This window comes from Neopelma chrysocephalum, unplaced genomic scaffold, assembly GCF_003984885.1.
Source record: "Neopelma chrysocephalum unplaced genomic scaffold, ASM398488v2 Primary Assembly neopelma1_43, whole genome shotgun sequence".
In the NCBI taxonomy this organism is placed as follows: Eukaryota; Metazoa; Chordata; class Aves; order Passeriformes; family Pipridae; genus Neopelma; species Neopelma chrysocephalum.
Window position 1 is genome coordinate 12,293,910 of NW_020897702.1, and position 16,078 is coordinate 12,309,987.

A 16,078-nucleotide genomic window follows, 5' to 3' on the forward strand; every position below is an offset into this window, starting at 1 on the left:
AGCATGGTCTTATAATGCTAATATTAGATCTCACTGATATATAATTAGTTATAATACAAAATAGAAACAAACTTGTTAAAGGCACAAGCCAGAGTTAATAATATTTATTGTTTTCATCTCTAGCAGCCAGAATCCAGATAACACAAACAGAATGAAAGAGGATCAAAACAGGGAGTTTCCTGAGGAACGATCCTGGTGACACAAGTTGGATCATACTAAGAGGAGCTGGGCAAACCTTCTTGCAAAATTTATTCCTGCATAGTGTATACTGAAGAAAAAGACACATGATCATTAAAAACATAGTTTTTGCACCCATCTCATCTGTGTAACATTCCAAGTTACCTATAAGTTTTGAAACATGTAAAAATCATACATCTATTTTACACAGAACTCTCACTGGGCATGACAAATGACTGATCTCCTTTACATTCACTGTCAATCTGAAGTTTTGTGCAACATATTATTTGCAAAGAGAGCTGAGAGTAACTGTGCACAGAATGATGTGTCTAAAAAGAGCAAATGGCAAAGTGTTATCAAGTCTTGGTATTTCAGTCTGAGGAAAGCACCGTTGTTAGGTGAGGGAAGCAACACCCTCTTCTCAGAGTAAGGGTAAGTTATATCCAATCTTCATTACTATGCCTTTTTAGTATTAATCATTCACTGTCATTCATCGTGTTATTTTTGCTTTGAAGCTGCTACTTCTGCAAAACTTTTCAAGTGCACAAAAAACAATTATAGCTTGGCTAAATCACATGCAACTGGGGCTAATAACCATGATCTGCTATCAAACAGTATGGCCTATGCATTTCTGCAGATCACATGGTTCCACACGCATTTCAAAACAGAGAAAGAAACAACACTAGCAATTGTTGCTAGCTGGTTTATTTTTTAATGAGAAAAGCTAGTAAAGCTGGCGAGGATCGTTTCTCAAACCAAATGTGCTGGCAAAAAACTGAAAAAGCTTTTTATAGCATAAATCCTTTGATGTTCACAGTTTAAAAAAAAAAAACAACAACAAAAAAACCCCCAAGAACAAGCCAGCCTGCTTACCCAAGAAACTCAGAGGAATTGCTTCTGACTCATGCATAAAATGATGCTAAACTGTGCCTGGTATATCTGAAAGTGGCTATGTAGATAAATCTGGGTAACTTGTAACAACATGGAAAGACTGCCTAAAATGCATTATACAGCCACACAGATTTTTTTGTCAAAGAAGAATACTTCTATGGAAGAATTAAACATTTGTAAATAAAAAGAAATCATCAAAATTAGAATTAAAATATAGGAATTAAAACAAAAAAAAATAGATCACTGGATTCAATAACAGATGGATTAAAATAAATATTAAGAACACCACCATAATTTTGTTTACATGGAGTGTGCCATGGAGCTTAACTAAAACTACTTCTCATGTATTCTCTGTAAAGGGTTTATTGGAATAGATGAGTTGTATTAAGAGAGCAACTAAAAAGGCACAGGTTACAGGAAATGCAAATAAAACTGCTGTTATTAGATCTCAGGTTGGGAAAAAAAAGTAAAAAACTTATGTTGTGCTCAGTTACTAAACAGAGACTTCCAACTCTAGTATTGCCTCAAAACAAGTTAATGGAGCTATCAACTCAGTTTCAAATATTTATTACTGGTAAGAAAAGAAAAAGAAAAAACCACTTAAATCACTCATAGTTAATTCTGAAAAAAGATGAAACTTTTCTTTAAATAATCACATCTTGACAAAAGTCTTATTCAGTGGGTGAATTTCCAATGGTAAGGTGGATAAGGATATATTTTCAATGCTAAGCTTGAAATACATATGTAGTCCCTATATTAAGCCCCTATGTATATGGTGTTTTATTACAAAACTTATCGAGTCAGAGTTTCACTGCACACTGAAGTAGAACTTCCCAGTGGCCTGCTCAGTTGTAGACATTCTTAAAAAAAGGAGGTGAAGGCAGAAGGAGATACAGAGAAGGATTCATCTATACAAAGCTGTCTTTGATGATAAGCAAACATCTAGCTTGTTGGGGCACGTTAAAGATATGGATAAATTCTAGGTCACTGCTCTAGGGAGATCAAAAATTGAGCCTTACCCTATAAAAGCACACAGTATCATTCAAGCTCTATTGGACTCGATTTTGATTTCTGTCAGTTTACCTTTTACTCTTACAAACTTCTTTGATGTACATGACAATCCATCAGGCCAGTGGTGCTTTAGAAGCTAGAAATCCCTTCTTTGAAGCTTTAAGTGAAATAAATCAGCTGTCAAACTTCATGAACTCTGTTTTTTTCCTAAATAGTTTTAAATGTCTGTTTAATGTCCAAACAATAAAATGTCTTCTCTTTGCTACTTTCAGGTTACAAGTAAAATGAATGTTGTCGTTGTCCTCAGTCACCTAATTTTAAATGTAAAACCTTATTTCTTTAAACAAGTTATTGACCAAATCTATGACATATAACTGAGATACTGTAGATTTAGTTTAAAAATATGTACAACTTTAACAGACAAGAAATAATATGTAGAATGTCAAAGAGTACATACAACATTTCTTTGCCTCTTTCCAAGCTTGATACACTTCAAGTGTATCAAGTGTATGCAGTTTTATACCTGAGTAGCAGCAGCTCAGTGATTTCACTACCCTAGCTTTACATGTCAGTAAAATTAAACCTCCCCTCCCACCACCTTGCCAAAAGCTGGGCAACAGTGAGACAGTGACCAAATACTAGTCATCCGTGATGACAGTTTTCTGACTATGGCAATGTCATAGGGTGAGGATGAGGCAAACTTTGCAGGTGAAAACAACCAGCTCAGACTTTGTGTCCAATAGCTCAGTCAGGAAAAGGAAAAATTGATGGGAAAGGAGACTTGAAATTAGATTATAAGAAGAGATATATTCGGTGTGGTGGGTTGACCCTGGCTGGATGTCAGGTGGCCACCCAGCCACTCTATCGCTCCCCTTCCCAGCCTGATGGGGAGAGAGTAAGATGGAAAACAACTCGTGGGTATGGATAAGGCAGTTTATTAAAGCTGAAGCTACGGGAAAGCTTGTGCATGCAAAAGCAAAGTGAAAGATAACAAGGTTTATTCTCTACTTCCTATCAGCAGCAATGGTCAGCCACTCCCGAGAAGCAGGGCTTCAGCACACATGACGGTTTCTCAGCAGGCAGCCATTGGAGACAATGAATGCCTGCCTTCCTGCTCCTTGCCTTAGCTTTTATATCTGAGCTGACGCTAAATGGTATGGAATATCCCTTTGGTTAGTTTGGGTCAGCTGACCTACTTGTGTCCCCTCCCAGGATCTTGCCCTCAACTAAGGAAGGAATGTTACAGCACTGATGCTGTGATCAGCAGTAGCCAAAATACTGGTGTGTTATCAATACCCTTCTAGCTACCAATGCAAAGCACAGCACTGTGAGGGCTATATGGGGAAATGAACTCCAGCTCAGCCAGAACCAATACAATCTGAAAAAGGCTAAATCTGAGTTTCCTCTCTGCATTACGCAGAACTTTTTTTAAAATTGCTAACAAGCTCCTCGTTCCCTCTTGTACTGCCAAATTATTTATTTTTAGAAGCCACTACTCTTTAAGAACCATGTTACTTCCTCTCAGATGTTTTGGCAGACACATGGGGGCCATGTGGTATGTAAGACTCATGACACTGAATTTAGCCATTCTGAAGATGGATTATAATCCAAATTTTTTACCAATGGGACTTAGAGCACTCCAGCTGCTGTGCTACTGCCCAAAAGCATCACTACAACCATAGCAATGCCTTGCAGTAAAGACTGACTGTATTTCTGAATCCTGGAAATGTTTCTAGGATTAGTCTGTTGAGGGAAGAATATTTTGATGACATTAAAGAGGCTTATGCTGAAAATAAGTCATGCTCTTCAGTTCTGCACGTGCAGAATTTTTGGGTGTGCACAGAGACAGAACATTAAGCAGCTAGTAAATTTTACTGGCAAAAGTTCAGATAACTATATACTTAGGAATGCACAAGTTGTAAAGAACATATTCCTCTTTTGGACCCTTAAATACTTCCTGTGTCTTACTAGACACTTAGGTGTTTTTTTGCAGACTTATGTTACATCATAGGAATTTTGTGTACCTTTTAGTAACCCATTGAAAACTGCCTGAAACACAAAAATAGCACCAGAATTTAGAGGACTCACAGTTGACTCAGCTGACAAAAGTACTGCTGAATACTTTCCTCTACAATGAACTAAGCTATGTCATAAACTCCTCGTTTTTGACATGTATTTTTAAAGAATTGCATGATTTCTACTCACTGAAATTTTTCTATTTTTGTGACATGCACTACTAAAAAGCAACTGTGAACTGCCCCACTATATTTCTGATAACATACTAGATATATAAAAAAGCAGTATAAAAATGTTACTGCAAGCAGAGCACAGAATGTACTTACCAATATTAATTTCATCATCTGTTTCAGCATCTCCAATACACTCAAACTGAAAATCTTGTAAAGACTGTGAAAATTTTTGCACTGCTATGGATAAATCTAGAATTCAAGAAAAAAAGAAAAATAGAAAATCAGAATTACTCCACTACAATTTAACTGGAGCAAGGTTTCATGCATTTCTTCATTAAGTACTTTTTCTGTTTACCAAGTTTCAATCTATTATCTTTTTTGGACAGTAACCATCATCACTTCAAAATCAAAGTACCTGAGATATCCCAGACACTTGTGAAACATGCTGATGCCAGATTTCAAACATTAATACAGGTATTATGTTGGCATAATATAGAAGAATTATAGCACTTCTTGAAAAATAAGAAATTGGTACAAGAAATCAATATGTAGTGATAAATTGCATATGTAAGTACACCACTGTTTAAAACACTGCAAGATTAGTTTGCAGATTAAAATAAAGCTCATGACAGTTTTCTTATTAATATTACAAGAATAATTACAATCTAATTGTTCTGACACACAACACTGTATAATGGTTAGTGTAAAAGCTTTGTAAAATGAAACTGAAGAAAAAGAATAAACCACAAGTGCTTGACAACCAACTAGGCTGTCCATGGATTATGAGCACTATTTTTGCTGAATTACACAAAGCAATTCAAACTTTATAGCATAAAATTTCATTATAATTGTACACAACAAACCTAAATAAAGAATATCAATGTAACCACATAAATCTGTTCTGTCCTTTTTTTTTTTTTAGCTATGCTAATAGCAAATGTAGAGATGAATGTGATAATGAATGAACTTGGTCAAGACTTAAAAACACCACCAGTCCAGATGAACCCAGAAAACCAGTAGAAGCTTTCTACGTCCTAGAGGCTGTATCTGTGGTATCTATTTTGATGCTAGGAAAATTGACAATTAAGATTCTGATATCTGCTAAATATAAGTAAAATTTATGGTAAGGATAAGTTATGAACAAAAGCCAGTTTGTAAATTCTGTTTCAAAAGCATTACATATCTGTCTCCATCCTTGGGGATGTTCAAAAGCCATCTGGATGTGGTCCTGGCCAACTAGCCCTGCTTGAGCAGGGGGGTTGGACCAGATGACTACCATAAGTCCCTTCCAAGCTCAGTTATTTTGTGATTCTGTGATTTCTTTAACCCTCTGTTATTGTAAAGTCATAAATATTCATTTACTCAATGCTGGACACAAAATTAGAGGGCTAACCTATTTCCAGGCAGGAATAAAACCTAGCAAACACAACCACACACATACAACCACAAAACATCATTTAAATTTGAACAATCTACAACAGTAAGAACCATTCCAATATCTTAAATGAAATAAGGGTTGAAAAGTCTGTCGATCACCTCCAAATACAAATCCACACAGCAAGACAACTGATTTCTTTTTTAAAGGCAACCACTATCAAGTAACAGAATCCCTACCAGGATTTTGCCATAACCCTGTATTTATTCAATGCCCTGTTCCTTTTGTATTTTTACATGCAGTTATAGAGTATATTAGTCCAACACGAGAATCATTGGTCTTTAGACAATACAGACATGAACACTTTTTTTTTGTTATATTAGTAAGGAATTCAATATGTTTATCTGGTAAATTACTGGGGTGTAAAGAATTGGTAAACAAATTTTGTATCTTTTTGATAAATTGCATGGAAAACAGAAAAGAAGGCATCCTTACTGTATCCTTACTGAATATTTCCTACTGTGCTGTACTGAAGGTTATATTATTAAATGTATTAAAAGATTAGATGCTAAACACAGTGTTTCCTACTCTTGTAGGGATGAAAACAAAATAATCTTTATAAGCTGAAGCACTGCATTTTATGCAAATACAGCATCTTTGATAACTAAGTAAATAATTGTTCTATAGATGTTAGAAAGCTCTAAACTTGAATTTGTTCACAGCAGGAAGTTTTAAATTTAAAGAGAAGAAACAGAGTTTTATTGTTGGCTATTTCACTAGATTACTACAATGAGTCCTAAACCCTTGTACAAAATTGCTGTATACCAACTGATGCCAAAAGGAATGACATGGTCTTAAGGTGACTCAGTTAAAAAGATTCTGTATTGCAAGTGCACTGAAATGTAAAAATTAACTATCACTAATAGGAATGCAGATTTATTTCCTCTGGACAATTTCATGAACTGCCCACAATAAACAGCATCTCTGTGAACGTGAAAGAAAATGAGGGAGGCATGGACTCTCCCCTATCACTCTTCCACATGTGCAGGGTTCAGTGGAACAAATGTCAAGGGAAAGGAAAACAAATTATTAAAATATCCAAGGTGGAGTCTTCATTTTATGTCCTGGTTCAGTGATCCATGATGTCAATCTTCTTTTCAGTGTGCCAGCAAATCAGACAGTGCTCATATATTTTGAACCTGAAGGAGGCATATTTAACCTACCTCAGAAATTGTGGGTATGAAGAATGTAGTAAATAATTACAGAGCTCGTTATATAACTTGATAAAATCATTCAGAATGACACCATTTGGAGATGTCTCCCTCTATTTGAGACCTATCCTAATAGTTTGAAAGAATTAGAAGATACCATAATAAGATTAAAACTGTTCAATGTAGCAAAGAATAAAATGAAGTTCCATGGTCAGATGTCTTCTGTGACACTAATTTACACGTACTGCAAAAAGTTAATTTAACCTGAGAACCTAAAAAATATTATTATACAGAAAATTTCATCTTAGACAGCTTCCTAGAGACTGGAATAAGAATTACTGTGCAAGACCTCAAAGTTCAACATTGCAGTTGAACCACCAACACTGGACCAAGAGGTGCAATTGGTTATATTTATCACTTTCTTTCTTAGGAACATTATCACAAAATTCACCTAGTCACAGGAAGGACCAGTTGTGCAATAAGCAGATCTCCTTTAAGAGACATGAAGATTCAAAACTGAATTAAAACAGATTCAGGAGCAACTCTGTCTCCAATCAAGAAGAGGCAAATGATGGACAAAATCAGGGAAATGGAGCAGAGACTTCACCCAGCTCCACAAGATGTCACTTATCACTGTACATCCCAAAGTCTTAATGCCATCAACAGCCCTGAATACATGCTGCTGCTGCCTCCAGACTTAGAAAGGTAAATCATCACTCCAAACAAATCACCTTTTTAGCACCTGTAAGCTATGTGACACTATAAGAGTTACTCTTACTCAGCATGACCATTGTGAAGTCATGTCTCTCTTTCCATTGAATCCATGTGAACTAGGATATTTCACTTAGCCTATGACAGAAATTTTCTTTCATGCAGAGACAACTGGTCTTCTAAGTTATTATAAAAACCTCACAAGCGTTATTGACTAGCAATACAAGTCTATCATACAGGGAAGGACGGCTGCTCAAAAGTCTCAAAGACACCATATATGTTGTTGATCCTGCTCTTCTGCAGGCACTCAAATAATGTAATGTCTCTGAGTACTAGCAAAGGAACAAAAATGCACTCTGATATCCCTCATTTGCCAGAGAGGTGAACTGCTAACCAGCAATTCTGTTAGCATGTGTTTTCTGAGAGTAGTCACTTCTACTTTTTGTTCACTGTTTTTCCTGATTCCAAAGAAGGATTCAGTTCAGTTTTGCAGTGAGTCATATACTCAAGAGTAGTCATCTACACACTACTTACAGTCAGTGGAAGGAGATAACTGAGACAGAGTTGCCTGTTTTAGTAAGGGCTGCAGCAAGACAACTGGTCAATAAGACTTTTTGAGGAGCTCTGACAGAGAAAGTACTAAAGAAGCATACTACAATGTGGTGGGAAATCATAAAAGGGTAATTGCAGCTTAACAACAACAAAGTAATATAACACCAGTATTAAATATGGATACATATAATACCAACCATCAGTATCATAGCGCTAATGAAAGAATCAAATCAAAGTCATCATCCATTCAGGAAAGCCACCAAGGAATCAGGAAATGCACTACTGCATTGTACTTCTTCCTAAAATGTTATACTTTTGATCAATCTGCTTAACACATTTATTCAATAAGAAAATGGAAAAACCCCTTTGAATTACTCTAGAAGTCAGAGTTTTCTAGCATTTCCTTTGTTTGAAATTGCCAAAAATGAGTATGTAATTTGAACTGTAACATATTATCTTATTTTAAGCATCAGATAGGACCTTACAGGGTGATAAAACTATGATCCAGACCCTTTGTATTACTAGAATTGTTCAACTTTCTTGTCCTAGATTCATTAAACAGATAATAAAATAATTTCTTATATAGAGACTTAAGGAGGAGAGAATAACACATTTCATCATCATGGCTAGGCTTCACGAATGAACATTTGGGAAAGGCTCTATCCACATTTGTTACAAGCATGCTGGTGGCTGATGAGGCCAATACGAGATAGACATATCTGATTGCAAAAGGCACAGCAGAAAGACTCCTTAGGTGGTATATTCAGCAAGACATGATTCTTTCTGCGTTGTCTTTTCTCCTCAAGAGTGATCCTGCGTGCGTTCTCAAAGGAAGCAGCAGCGTTATAGATGGTGTGTCTCCAGGCCTCCCGATTTGAGGCCAGAGTAGACCTGGAAACATGGGGGCCTTGCGCTCCATGTTAAATTTCACGAGTTTGTGGTGCGCTGTTGGGAACTAGGCGAACTACCATCAGACCTTCATGATGCAGTCATCATCACTTTGTATAAGAAGAAAGGAGTTAAATCAGACTGTTCAAATTACCGTGGTATTACTCTGCTCTCCATTGCTGGCAAAATCCTGACAAGAATACTTTTGAACAGATTAATACCCGCTATAGCAGAAGAACTTCTACCTCAAGGCCAATGTGGTTTCAGAGCCAACAGGAGTACCACAGACATGGTATTTGTTCTCAGACAACTGCAAGAGAAGTGTAGGGAACAGAATAAAGGTCTCTATGTTAAAGGTCTTTGTTGATCTCACCAAGGCTTTCAATACTGTGAGCAGAAAAGGTCTACAGCAGATTTTGGAACGTTTAGGATGTCCCCCCAAGTTGCTTAAAATGATCATCTCACTTCATGAGGATCAGCACGGTCAAGTCAGATATGGCAATGCACTTTCTGAGCCCTTTCTAATTACCAATCGTGTGAAACAAGGCTGCGTTCTTGCACCAACTCTATTCACAACACATTTCAACAATGTGATGAAATGATGGATGCTGTTACCTGAAAGATGAAAAAACGAGTGTATGTTTTGGCACAGCATATCACAACAAGAATCAAGTCCTATAGATAAGGACATTTGACAAGATTTCTACAAGTTGGTAAGTGCAATCAATTTTTTATTGGGCTGGGGAGGATGTCATGTGTTTGGTTTTGCCAGACTAGTGTCTGGAAGAACAGAAGAAAGCTCAAGCTTTGGATAGGGATCAATCAATCTACAAAAGAAGAAATTTTATGCACTTGCTAAGGACCCATATCCCCTCCCTAGTAGCAGCCTGAAAGAAACTATCCCCAGCAAATACATCAAAGTCTTTCCACTTGTTTGCTTACAAAGATGACTTCATTAGCAAATGGAGTTCCAATAACTAACATTCTTCCTGACTGATGTCAATCATCCTGGAAAAGCTTGGTATCATTCCCTGGGTTAATAAAGAAAAACAGCAGTTGAAACCTAGCGAGAAAATTAAACATGCCTAAGTGAACTTCTGAGCGCCAGCTGGAATGCAGTAAATGGGACTTCAAACAACAGACGCTCTGGCTAATATAGTAACAGCAACATATCTGTCGATCTGACTCAAAGCCAGTTATTATCACATGGCTTCAAAGACAGCAGAACCAAAGGGGTGATGGTTGAGCTGAAAGGATATTACAGACAATTCTTCAGTCAGCTGAATTTCAGGGCAGTTGAAGACTTGGAAAGAAGACCACGTATGGTCATCTTTGGTGTTCCAAGCCTTTGAGGAGTATGATTCCACTACTAGATATGATTAGACACATTGTGGTGCCATGCTTGATGAGCTATCGCATTTGGTAATGCACTGACATTTATGTTTATTAAAACCCAAGCTACTCAACAAAACTGAGCATTAAGGCACCATAACACATGCATAAAACACAGCAGAAACTGAATGATATTTCAGAGTACTTGATAAAGCAGCATGCTGCTATGCAGAAAATCATTTATTTCGTTCACTGACTTCTATGCCTTAGTACCTGAAAATGAGTTATCATTGTGTTATTTTTTAATTGTTTACAAATCAATTTATTTTCTTGATTTATTTCATAAGCAACTCTCATCCCATAAAAATTTCTCTGGCTAAGTTATCTAAACACTTGAAAAAAGCAGTTTTATATCAGAGACATTATTACTGTGACACAGCAGCTATGAGCATGATTTGCAGCATTCTTACCACACTAATGACAGAAATTCATATAAGTGAAAAAAGGGCTTTCAGTATAACAAATACAAATCTGTAAAACACTATTCAGAAAAATACTTGTGCGATACATGACTCCTTAAATAGTTCATTACACGCTTCTTTATAGTGAAGATGAACAGGGAACTTCCTTGGCTTTGTTATTTTATGAGAGAATGAGCTTCCAGGACGCGAGCTGTATCAACAGCCAGAAATAAGCTGCAGAAACAAGAACACCCCACTGAGAAGCACTGAACTTCAACAGCTTCTGTGTTTGCTACAGTCAATTTGATTGTAAGTAGAACATGTCACAGTGGGACATCTTTTTTTCCTCATCATAGACAGTAAACACAGCAGCTGGCAGTACAGTTATATTTAGGAAGTATGAATGATTAAGCAGTTAAAAGCAGTGATCATACAAGATAGCATACATCACTACTATACTTCAAATTTCTTTCTGGCTTAAGGGCTTTCTCATTAAAAATCCCAGCTTCATATTTTTTAATTCAGAAAACAGCACCAAAATGCATTTTCTTCACAGTTTTTGTCTTTCTGCTGTTCGTCACTCACTACTAATTTAAAACAAAAAATAAATGAAGATCAATGGATTTAGGTAATTGTCACATACAGATAATCTTTCTATTTCATAACATGGTAGCAGGTCAGCACAAATAAGAGGACCTGAAAAGGTCTTACAAATTAGCCCAGTAACAACCCTGAGCATGGGAATGTTGGCACATATGTCAGTAATGAAATTAACACCTTCCACTGTACATGAAAAGAATTCTGGGGTTGGCTGCCAGAATAGGTAATCCCAACTTAATAAAACATCACCACCATAACACATATCCAGATCACCTATAGTTAGAGAGCAATTTAAAATGCACGTTAACATGCAACACCAACAACACCAACAAAACACCAACAAAAGATCTGTATAATCAGTTGATACAGCTTCTGACATCTTCAGTTTCATGACTTTCGATACTAGAGTCCTTCTTTTGCATGGAATATTTTCCATGGCTCTTGTATTTTCAGAAATCTACTTGATGAAATCATTTACACACACTTGTTACCTTTACTTCTCAGTTGAGTTAATTTGTGGATCAAGTTAACTTTTCTGATTGTCATAAGAAAAAAATAGGACGACCAAAAAAAAAAACCAAAAAGAAAAAGAAAGAACTCCCCTGTTATGAGTGATCACATTTTATCAAAAGAATTGCAGAATAATTTAATTTGGCAAAATGCAGGGCAGGCTGGCACAGAATAGAGACTATGTGCAAGGGCTGATGGAGTGAATGCTGGCCACTTGCCATAATACCTTCTAAAGAAGCCACAAGAAAAGACCACAAGGGAATACAGAATCCAGTGCCCAGTGTCAAACATTTTGCAGCTCTAGGGCCATTGCTCTGTATTGACACAGTCTTTCATTGTTGCTCTCAATGAACTCTTTATCCCCTTTATTTGCCAGCTTCATCAGTGTATATATTCTTTGCCAACTTGCTATTCATGGAACAAAAATCAGCAACTAAAATAAACAACTCCCTATCCCTACAATCTCATATTACTTTTCCACCCTAGGCTCTATGTTTTGCTCTTAATTTCAGGGAAGCTAATTTCTTCTCACAATCTCCAGGGAAAGGACATTAGGAGAATATGTCAACATGCAGCCCATGCATTGCTGCATTCCTGTGGGGTTACATAAGGCACTATAGCAGTGTGAAATTCTTCAGTGTCGTTCTCTTAGCCATGAATATTTCCATGAGAAAAATGCACAATTTACTTTCCCATTCCAGTAAGCACTGAGAAATCCCCTTGATCAAATGCAGCAAAATCCCCACTTTCTTAACACTATGATGCAAGAGCTATTGAAAAGTCTGTATGTTCTATAAACTTCATAGCTATTCTTACCAACATTTTTAAGTCACAAGTTCTTCATGTTAGAAACTTGTGCAGTACTTTGGATATTCTTAGTATTTCTCTATGGCTAAGAACTAAATCTAACACAGTCTTGAAGACACTCCAAGAACAGAACACTGACATTTAATGAAAAGGGGATTTTTCTGCCACATTTGCATGCTTACTTGATAAAAACATACTAAAACTTCCCTGAAACATAACTGCTGAGCCAAATAATATACATACAAAAGACAATGTTGGCAATATTACATCCCTCTCTTCAATATTCCTCTCCTTAACCCCACTCACTTCATCTGTAGATGCGGGGACCTAACCTTATTCACATAATCAGGAAAACAGAAAGAAGTGAACTTTAGTTTGGTATGCAAAAGCTGTAAAGTTTATAAAACAACTAACTTGTTTTGACTTTGCATAATTATAAATACATGAAAGAATGAAAATGCAACTAAAAATTTATAACCATCAATGAGGATGACAGATCTGCTTCTCTAAAGTTAAGGCATACATGTACTTCATAGCTCTTTACCATATTGATTGATGTAACTTTATTTTGTTTCAATACTCAAACATTCTTGTATTTTATTTCTCATTATCTCATTGTTGCAAAATTCAATATTTTAGTTTATAACACTGTTTAACAATACTGTTGCATTTGATTGGAAGACAAACTGACTGTGCAGGGAATTACCACAGCCTAAGCCTTCCAATCATCAAACCATATTCACAGAATTACACTTTACAAGTGACTAATCATATGGTTAAAAGCAGAACAGAAAATTTTGCTTTGCTACCACTGCAATTTTTTACAATATTTTTCCACAAATACTGTTAAAGTTTTTAGAAAGCACTTGGTTGCATCTTACTTCTGAAATTGTAAAGACTGGCTGTAGGGTATAACTTAGTACTATTTCTAGTATATTATTATATTTTTATAAATTACATTCAACCAAAAGTTTTCTATACAATGACAGTTTTGCAGATATGCTTATTTTCATCCTGTAAGTTTTTTGGCCAAGATCCACTGTAAGGATTCCAATACTTCTAAAACTGGAATATTCCAACATTTTTTCTGTCTTAGAGAAAAATAAATATTTGAAAACAAGCATATTTCCCTGCTTTTTTCTCATTCTCAAATAATTGAATATCAGCACTAACTCATCTGCACTCTTTCAGTATTTTCCCTGTCTGTTGATAAAACTATTCCATAGTTCTCTATCAGGACTATCTCAACTCTTTTGCCTAACTTTTTCACCACTCGGTAAGGCATATGAAACATACCCGAGAAGAAGCTAAAACTGTATCTGGTATAACATACAGTAAATAATCACTCCTTTTCCATCTTCCTTGTTTAAGGATGTATCTGACATTCAAGTTGCTTGCTTCAGTTGAGGGTTGTATGCCACCCTTTCCACAAGCCTACTGCCTTTCAATATATTTTCATACACTCTCCAGAGGGATGCAATTTGCTGCTCCCCAACTTACTATGTACACCAGAGGAGTTTGGGTCATGGCAGCACGCAAGATCTTATAGCTGAGCCACATGATGAAACTTTTGGTCACGTAGTCATCATACACTAATTCTCACACTACAAAAGCATATTAACATTAATACTGGCAAGAGCCTTGTGCAATCTCAAGTTGATGTAACTCAAGACTGCTCTAAGATCTCAGATGTAAGTGTACAACCTCTTTCACATGTCTGTATTGCTAATGTAGATAGCACACCAAGGTATCCAATTCAACAACACACAGTACTGTAGAACTGTCTGGCCAACATCAAACACTGTGCCCATGCCAGCTTCTCTCCATTTTTAAATACAATTAATTACAGGTTTGTTCCAACAGTCAATTGAATTACCAACAACTTGAAGCAGCAGCCTTAGTGTAAGACTATACAGAAATCCTAAAGTATTGGAAATAGCTAGAATGTTAACTTTTCCCCCTATACCTTCCTTTTCTTTTTTTTCTTTTTTGTTAGCTTTTCATATCTTCTTCTATATCATTTTACTTTTAACTTCTGCATATTTTTCTACCACTCCATTATCAAGCCTAGGTTCCTAAACTTTCTTCACTGCAAACTTGCTTTGACCCTCAACATACTTTCTCTTGCTCCTTCTGGGGATTTTAAATGCTCTTTCATGATCTTCCACATTCTTCCCCCACCCCATGGATGTTTGTTTCCCAGGACAGTGTCAGCCTTTTCCAGGGAGCTGGATTCACAGCCCAATCTTCCCCCCCCCAGACTCTTTCAATGAAAGATGGTTTATCAGGCTTGCTGCCTCATTTCTCACTCCTCCTGGCACATCCCAGTGACAGTGAGCAGGCAGAGAAGCACCACAAAAAAGAGGACAGAGAAACCAAGAGCAGATGTTGCCAGAGGTTGAAAAAGCAGAGAGTGATTTCCTGTCTGGTAACTAGGGAGTTGCCAGAAAAAACATGGGAATTCCCAGATTTCTAGTGCAACGTAAGGTATTGGTACATCAGATGATCTTTTAGTAGTACTTTAAAAGACACTTTTCTCTGTTCTTAATCCTAAAATGTACCCAGAGAAATTTAAAAAATGCATATGCCTATTTACAGAAACACAAAGCAATATATGATATTAAAATTTCACAATATAATTAAAGCCTATGCTGCAACACATACATAAGGAGACACAGTTCTGACAATTTGGACAAGATCAGTTCTGCTAGTTCAGTGTGGTGTACATGTAAAATGAGATGCAATTTTCCCACTACCATCCCCCCCAAATAGGGGAAAAAATAAAAAATAGGGTTATTTCTGGTATGAACAGGGAGCTTTAAGAAGCTGCTTCTAGGAAAACCAAGAATAAATCACTGCAGAAATTATCATGTAGATCTTCAGCTGTAAAAATTTCTGCAATATATCTTCAAATGCCTTTATGTGCCATGATTTTTACTGTAAGTAGATTCCCCCATTCTGTGAAGAGAGCTGCTCAAAAGAGGATCAGTCACATTGGCCTGTGCTGGATGGCGGGGGAGGGATGAAAGGAATGAAAGCAGTTATCAAGGCATTTGTAAGTAGTGAGCTCTTGGAACAACATTAGAGTTGAGGGTCATGGGAAACAGAAGCATTGCTCACCCTTCTTCCTGGCAAAGCTTTCTGCACTTGGGCAACAAAGTAAAATGTGTTGTAAGACCAGAAGGAGGAGGAGAGGGAAAAAATTAAAATGTGTATATTTAGCCCATTTAAAAAGGAAAAAAATACTACCATTCTGCTTTAAAGGAAATGAAACACTCTCTATATGAAATTCTTTCAGGCTCTTAGAGCTCAGGAATACAACACTTGATTAGATTCCTTTGATCAGACAACTAATATCACAGT

The 16,078-nt window shown here is 36.5% G+C and overlaps 1 protein-coding gene across 1 annotated transcript in view; it reads right to left on the reverse strand.

The window, feature by feature from the left end:
* ARHGAP42 (Rho GTPase activating protein 42) overlaps positions 1-16,078 on the reverse strand; it is a 148,957-nt gene that overhangs the window by 108,858 nt on the left and 24,021 nt on the right. The window contains exon 2 of the mRNA XM_027677363.1: positions 4,422-4,517. Coding sequence (XP_027533164.1) covers positions 4,422-4,517 — 96 coding nt within the window. The remainder of the gene's footprint in view (positions 1-4,421; positions 4,518-16,078) is intronic.